General features: G+C 31.7%; 1 protein-coding gene across 3 annotated transcripts in view; it reads left to right on the plus strand.

Annotated features, from left to right (window-relative positions):
- The window catches only part of LOC115209070 (double-stranded RNA-binding protein Staufen homolog), a 102,620-nt gene extending 94,476 nt beyond the window's left edge, over nt 1-8,144 (plus strand). For all 3 annotated transcript variants that reach the window (XM_029777148.2, XM_029777149.2, XM_036501584.1), the window contains 2 exons: nt 1,606-1,793; nt 3,881-8,144. In XM_029777148.2, coding sequence (XP_029633008.1) covers nt 1,606-1,793; nt 3,881-3,983 — 291 coding nt within the window. In that variant the 3' untranslated portion in view covers nt 3,984-8,144. The remainder of the gene's footprint in view (nt 1-1,605; nt 1,794-3,880) is intronic.
- Nucleotides 8,145-8,392: the final 248 nt, after the last annotated feature.

An 8,392-nucleotide genomic window follows, 5' to 3' on the forward strand; every position in this document is an offset into this window, starting at 1 on the left:
GACAGTTTACATTGATTTTGAGGAAAATTTCTGTAGGGATGTGTTAGTATGTGTGTATATGTGTTAACTGGTATTTGAGTTATGTTTGTGTGTAATAGTGTATGTGTATAGTTGTTGGATGGTGTGTACATATTAAGTATATAGTCATGTTTGTGGTAGATTAGTAAGTCATCTGGGTCTTTTCTACTCCTCCGCCTCAAGATCATCTATCAGTCTGTCTCTCTATCTATCAATCAATTTAAATTTGAATAGAAGGCTATTCTGTCGTGTTGGTATCTCAACTCATGTGAACTCTGTTTTTTTATGTTTTCTATGATCTACTGGAGTCTAAATAAGTATTTAAAACTTTTGCGATAATAGGTTCTCTGTAAATTGAATCATGGCTTGGTTTCAGAACCCTATTAAAACAATTTAAATAAAGCCTTTTTTTTTTGTGCTAAAGGTGTTGTTGGTTTACATCCATTACACAGATAGATTGTTTTCTTTTCACTAATCATTTCAGCTATAAAGTATAAATAGAACCCAGTCTTGTTGTTAATGAGGAAGTGAGAATTACACTTTGCCAACTCTGAACAACTGTAGGAATTTACAAGCTGAATTGGTACCAAACATCAGTATTTTAAATCTTGTCATCATATGGCATTGTGTCTTTTAATGGTTTGGTCTAGAAGAAAGAGAAACTGTGCTTGTGGCCTTCACAGGTCCTCTTAGACCAGTGAGACTGAACAGTTATTGGGAAAACAAGTTGGGAGAGAATTCCAGAGGGCTTCTGGGAAATGCCATTAGTGCTGGGATTGGGGTGGACTACAGGTGATCTAAGACACTAAAATCTCAATTCAAGCCACATAACTATCTAGGTACTGTAGGAGTAGAGCAATGTCTGTGTGTTAACAGTGGGAGTGTTGTAACTTAATTGAGTGTTTCTTTCACTTGCAAAGTTCAATTCATTTTGTTTGCATCTCAGATAGAAGAATTGGATCTCAATAATCTCTTGATTATATATATGAATAGAACAGATTGTGTATTAATATATATCTTTGTGAAAATTGAAGTAACTTCATCTTTTTAAACTACAAATTGACTGATTAACAAAATATTTTTCTTTTACATCTATAATTCTATGCTATTATGAGTAAAGTGGTGTTTTCTACAAATGGATGCTCTCCTACTGCTAACCACTCAATTGTAAGATAAGCAATTTAGATCTTACACAGTTCTGTTTCCTACTCAGATGCACAATATAATGATTGTAGCGAAATTTGAACACATTACGATATGATCAGTAGTCTAACCCTAACCTCAAATCCATCAGACTCTTGTATCAATCAAGCAATCAATCAGTCAATCATTCATCCATTCATTCGTGAAGATGAACTTTTTCTTGCACTACTACCGGTCAGTTTATTTCTGTTTGTCTTTTAGGTGTCAAAACAGTCTTATTTTAATTTAAAATAGCTTAGGAATAAAATAGCCTTTTAGGAAAATTGTGATTTAATTAACTGCATTTGAAAGTAATTAAATAGTTGTAGTGGGATTGCCTATTGTCTAGTAGCGTAATGCAGTAATTTGGTGCATTAACCATTTTATCTTGATGTCTTATTTCAGAATACTCCTAGTGAATGTTTGAGTCGAGTGTCTTTGTCCACTGACCCTCCACAAGTCCTACATGGTACAGGGCCTACACTGGAATCTTCTCGTGATGCTGCTGCTCTTCAAGCTCTCAAGATGTTGGCCGAGAAAGGTCTTTCTGTTGTGGTGAATGATATAGATAAAAAAATGAATAGTGGAGATCGGTGAGTCATTCTTGAGGCTGCTGCTTTTTCTTTTCTTTTTCCTCCCTTCTGTCAGTGTGAATGACTTCGATGTTTATTCTACATTCTGCGTGGGAATTTTATCTTGAAATTTATCTCTTGATGCCTTTTGTTAGTATATTTATAACTAAAATACAGCCTTGATGTGTTTCAATGAAATTCTAAAAATTTCATAAAGATTTATTGACATACAAATTTGGTTTTTGGAACACATTTAACAAAATGTTCTAATATAAATATATTGCATAATTTTTATCTCAAAATAACCTAACTATTAGTAAATAAAGGTAAATTATTTAGATTTTGTGGATACATCATGATAAAAAATGGTTAAAGAACATGATTGCAATGTAAAAATGGTTAAAGAACATGATTGCACATTTTTGATTTTCAATGCATATTAAACAGTGGATAAATAGCACAAAATACTGGAATTTCTGTTTGAAGAAAAGTACAAAATGAAGTAAATAAATTCACATGTAGATACATGCAGACACACTAATTATTCACTAATTAATTAATCAAAATGTGTCACTCACCTTGCAAATAAAAAAAATAAAAAAAACTGGAAATTAGGTAAACTTGAAAATGTATTTAAAAGAAAAATTCAGGCATGGTTGTGTAGTACCAAATTTGCTTCCTAACCATGTGGTCCAAGTTGAGTCTTACTGTGTGGCACCCTGTGTGCCTTATGAGTGAATTTGGATGACAGAAACTGAAAGCAGCCTCTGTGTGTATATATTGTAATCTTGCAGAATGTACATTTGCACATTGAAAAGTCATTTCAATTAATTGTCCTTCCTTGGTGTAGGCATTCTCGGCACAGGTTTTTTGGAGGGTGGGGCTCCTGTAATCATCAATTTTTCCTCTGTTGTAAAAAAATTGGCTACACCTTGAGGGACATTCTTGCACCATTATAAGACATCTTTCTCCTACAGTTTTTTTATCATTGTTTTAATTTAGGTTCACTAGTGGTGTGCCATTTTAATACACATGTAGTTGGTCATAAATAGATTGCAACAAATTTACTTCTGCTGTTGAATTATTTCACTTTAAAAAATTTTTTTATTGTCATTTTATATCCAGCAACATCCTTTTCTAAGTCCACAGCAAGCTGGATGAAAATTAAAAACCAGTCAAAACCTAATATATAATCCAGGTTTATAGAACCAGAAGCATATATTATTTGGATGGGTTTCAGAATGTCAAGTTTAATGTAGTGCAGGAACACTTGAGAGAAAAAACTCATTCATGTGATTTGCTCAGAATGAAGGATTAATGACATAATGTAGATAATGTAGAGAGTTAAGGTAATATATTATATTGTATATTATATTATATTATACAGAGTTGAGGAACTCTGTAGCTGGCATATTCTGAAATGCAGCCAGTTGTAGTTGTATAAGTTACTAGCAGTATTGCCCGGCGTTGCTCGGGTTTGTAAGGGAAATAACTATATAAGCATTTTAGAGATGTAAAGTATAATAGCCATCTCAATATGGCTAACCACAAAGGGGGGTGGGTTACTATAGCTTTTTATGTTCTGAGATTTAATAATAAATTTTTAGAGAGTTACTTCCCTTATATATGCCAAAAATGCATTAAAAATGGGAAAAATTGATGGTAAATTTTTTTTTAAATTGTAGACTCATCATAGACGTGCGCTAATATCTAGAAGGGCTCGATATGAATCACGACTATAAGATACCCGGTTTTGGTTAAACTGCACCGCAAAATGTGGGAGTAGTTAGGAATCTAAATCGTAGGAGACAGACAGCACACAACCTCACTTTTATATATAGAGATAAGTATGGTTATAATGAATGCAGGAGACCGATAACTAACATGACACCCTTCTTGTTGTAGTGGTAATATGACTACCAGAGCCCCAGTCTTTGGCTTCAAGTTTCTTTGTAATGAATGGCTTCTTGACCAAACAATCTTTTAAATGTTGCAATGTATGCTTTTAGACTACTCCGCAACAGAGTTTATTTAGCCTTTTTCAGCAGCCATGTAAATATATGTTGTAATCTTTATACTAATATATTTTATTTTTTGTTTCTATTCAGTTCTCCATTGAAACTCGATGGCTTTGAGAAACTATCTAACTCTTCAGCTAATATCCATACCGACCACCAGAACCCCAGCATTGTCAGCGAGCAGCAACAGTAATTGCCACCATCACATTTTGTTCTACTTATAAAAAAACAAAAAAAAAGCAACTTCTCCCTGTTACCTTCCTACTTCACTTCGGCCTTGTATTTTTCTATTTTATTTAAAAATTTTGGTTACAGATATATCACTAGCTGAACATTATACTACGTTCCTCAGTTATTAATTTAATCAACGTCAGTCACTACTCATCAAAGATATTTGGATTTATTTATATACATTTTGTTGAATTTTCAAAGTAGAATTCCCCTTGCACAGCCTGACTATTATTTTTACTAATCTTATTGTTGTCATTGCTGGAGTAAGTGTCTTGGTGCAACAGTAAGTTCTTTGGCAATTCCTGTTGGAACTGATTCTCTTATGTCGCTTAATGTCTTTGGGAAAGACATGAATGCAACAACTTAAATCTGAAGCTTTATGCCTCCACCAATGTATTAATAGATAATAATAATAACAATAACAAACTTGAATTACTATCGCCATATTGATAGTGTAACCTATATTTATATCATATTAATAAACCTACAGCACTACATACATACATACATGCATGCACACACACAGAGTTTCCTGGAGGGATAGATCAAAAATCTTTAGAATTATTTCTTCAGCTTTGAAATAAAACAGCCTAACTGTTCCTATTCTTTTGACTAGAAGGAATATTCATTTTGAAGGGATCCAGGCTATATTTCTAAATGAACTGTTTAATTAACCTTTATGCAACTCATTTCTTTGATTTTTTAAGATTCCTTTTCTGTTTTATTCAGTTATTAATGTTTAATTAGGGTTTTTAACATCTATATTTAGCCCCCCCTCTGTGGAGCTAAAATGGTTATATGGATAAAAGATTAGTATGTTGCAAGTTTTCTATTATATCTAGAACTTCCAATATGGTCTTAGTTTTAGATGTTTGTTCATATTTTTCCATCTGTGATTGAAACAGTTACCTTAGCTATCAGTGATATCGTGTTCTTAACTCTCATCAGCAGTTCATTTCAGTTGCTATTCTTTGATTAAATAATTTGGTCTACATTTTAACATTCTGGTGAGGGTGAGAAGATAAAACGAGAATAGAGGACGAATAAAATGTGTTGACTTTTAGAACACCTGCAAAAATAATTTCATTTTCTAAGGAATAACATTCAAAATTAAATCAGTCTTTTCTTTTTCATCTTAAACTTTAAGTATACTTATTTCAGTAAATTAGAAGGGTTGTTGATATTGTGGTTCAAGTGTATATATAAAAATGTGTTACTGTTTGTTTGTGTAGGTAAACTGAGATCAGTTGGCAACAAATTTTCACCAGATTTGAACAGTATTTCTGTAATGAAGTTGTTTCACCAGAAAGCTTGAAATACTGTTCATTTCTTTGTGTTACTCATGTTTTACTCTCTGTCTCCATCCATCATAGACTGCTTATGTATGGAGACAGAAAGAATACACTGGAAACCAACTTACTGGCAGCAAGCTAAGTTAACGAGATGCTAACTTACTGGCAATAAGTTGGTACAGATTATTAAAAGCAAAACCAAAAAAAAAAAAAACTTGTAATGTGTTTTCAAATGAAGAAATACTTTAATGCTTGGCTATTTTTGCTCTTTCTTTGTTGTTTAAGCTTCATCCTTACTAAGAGTGACTTCTCAGACAAGGAGGTAAAAACAAAGAATACCTCTGCTGATTTTTAGAGCATTTATAGTTAAAAGATTATATTGTATTTCATTTTGCAATGATTTCAGATTTTTGTTCAAACAGAAAGGAAAAAGATAATCAAAAAAGAGAAAAAAGGGAAAATCCAGATAATTTTTGCCAGCCATGGTTAGAAAGAGTGACTGACCTTTGCTTTCAATTAACATCGGATTCCTTTGTTCTGATGCTGGTTTATCAACAACACAAATTTTACAGTGACACTGTTTTCAAAAGTTCTGAACCAAATTACATATTCTAATATCCCATTGATGTGTTCACAAGTAAAAAAAAAAAATAACTATGAATAAAACTTTTTGAAAGGTTGATTCATATTTAGTATTTTTCTTGTGCAATTTAGGAAAAATGCAGATATTAACATTTAATTCGTTAGGATTAATAGAGTTTAAATACAGAATGGGAAGTTCTTTGTGTTTGTATTTAACTTCAATAAATTCCAAATATCTACTAGGTTGTCTTCTACTTGAAAGTTTTCATATGACAGTCAAATTTTGCAGCTTAAATTTCAACTCCAGAATTTCTGTATCTCATTTTTTTGTTATTCAAAACATCAGCCTTTTATATATTTTTTTTCTCTTTAATCATTGAACACTAAATAGGATGAAGAAGAAGTTAATTCTATTTATTCCATTATATTAGCTTATCCCTGACCAAAATATCCAAGTCAGATATTTTTCTCCTATGAAATAATCCTATTTCCTCTATTTTTGTTAATGAACAGTAGCCTTGCTTGATATGTAACAGATAGCAAAAGTCAACCAGTCAATCAGGGAATATTTTTTTCCTAGTGTTATTTTGAAATTTATCACAAAATTTCTCTCATTACTATTTTTTATTCTGCGTAGCTTTTTTTTTTTTTTTTTTTTGTGTATTACATATTAATGGTTCATTTTTGTAAAATTAGTTTTCTCTTAACAAAATGTTGTGTGGTGTTCTAGTCATTTCTTTGTAGGTCTTTTAAAGTTGTAAAAGCAGGTTAATGTCTGCTGTGGCTTCATAGAAAATTAAATGTTTTGTTTTCTCTCTTTTATCTTTCATGTTGATTGTTTATTTATCTAGCATTATGAAGTTGCTAGCAAAACAAACAGTTTGAAAACATGAAATAGTTCTTTTCTTTTTTAACTTCTTTATAAATACATCTTGCATATTGCAACAATTGGAAGGCAGTGGATTTAGTCAAAATGGTAGTGGGCTAGTCTTACAGTGCTTAATTTCATGTTTTTATATTTTGAGTTCAAATTCCAAAGTCAGCTTTTATATTTCATCCCTTCAGGACTGATAAAATAATCCTTTCAAAAATTGGTCACGAGAAAAGAAATTCTCAATCTTGCAACAATTTAAAGGTATAATTAAAACAAACTTTTTTAAAAAATCTGAATGGGAACATTTTGTCACCTACCTCATTGATGACAAAGTTGAGTACCTTCCGTTTCTTTATTCTTTACCTGTTTCTTCAGCTTAGACAAAGTCCATTAAAGTAGCCTCTGGCCTCATTTTTAATAACAGCAGAGAAAACTGTACATACAAATATGTAATTACGTATGCATTGTAGCATTGGATCACATCCCCACTGCAGTACACATAGTGTTGTGTTGTTGGCACACTTCAGAGAGCATATGATGGGTATGAAAACTGAAATAACACATCTACATTGATAGCTGGACATATCTTCTCACTATGAAGAAGTATTGAACAGTTATCTTATTTCCACACTGTCTTTAAAACTGTTTCTCTACAGGTTAGCTCTGATGTACTGTGGACACTTTTGTTATCCCATCAACATCAACTCTTTTCTGTATGATGGCCTATTGCGGCTCTTTTGGCCCAACAATAACAAGAAAATAAGCCCCAACATTTTTATATTCTGTAAAAATGTCGAGTGGGTGAATGAACAAGTAATCCATTTTTTCTTTTCCTCCTCCCACATTTCCCCCCATCTACAACAAAACTTTTATTTATTTCATTTTATTTATTTTTGACACTCTGTTAGAGAAACTAATTTTCATTAGGAAAAATTATTTCAGGACATGGACTTGTCTTCTTTTACTGCCAATATCCAGATGTTTGTTCACCCAGAAAGAATTAACAAAATAAAGAAAAGATTTTTTTTAAAAAACTGAATTTTAAAAAAAAACAATCATATTGGCAAAACTTATTATTATTTATTTAATTTTTTTTTTTGTTAATTATAATTTCTTGACCGGGTTCTTGAAATTCATTTCCTTTTCTTTGTATCAGCTACTTTCTAAAATATACATTCTCTAAAAAAAAACTAAATAAATAAATAAAAAATGGCAGATTTTGTTTTTCTCCTAATAGTGATGTGGGATGTTTGCTGCCCTTTGCAACCAGGCTTCACTTTAGGAATAGCATGGCTAATTTGCAAATGATTGTCCAGACATTTTCAGTGAATGTGTCTTTGACTTTCAAAGTAATAAATACTCAAGTACTATCTAATATGTGTTTTCATTGCATTAGTAGACAATTTGTTTTCCTTTTCTTTATTCACTCCAAACAGCATTATTGTGTGATCTTTATACATTCAAAAATTACTCCTACCAAAAGCTGTTTCTGCATTGTTTATGCACACACACAGACACACTCACTCACACACGTGTGTGTATATAAAATACGAACACAAGTGGGTTTTAAAGGTTCACATCAGTTGTTTCAGCAGTATTTCTTTATTAGCGAATAGATTGATT

The sequence above is a fragment of the Octopus sinensis genome, linkage group LG3 (genome assembly GCF_006345805.1).
Source record: "Octopus sinensis linkage group LG3, ASM634580v1, whole genome shotgun sequence".
Lineage (NCBI taxonomy): Eukaryota > Metazoa > Mollusca > Cephalopoda > Octopoda > Octopodidae > Octopus > Octopus sinensis.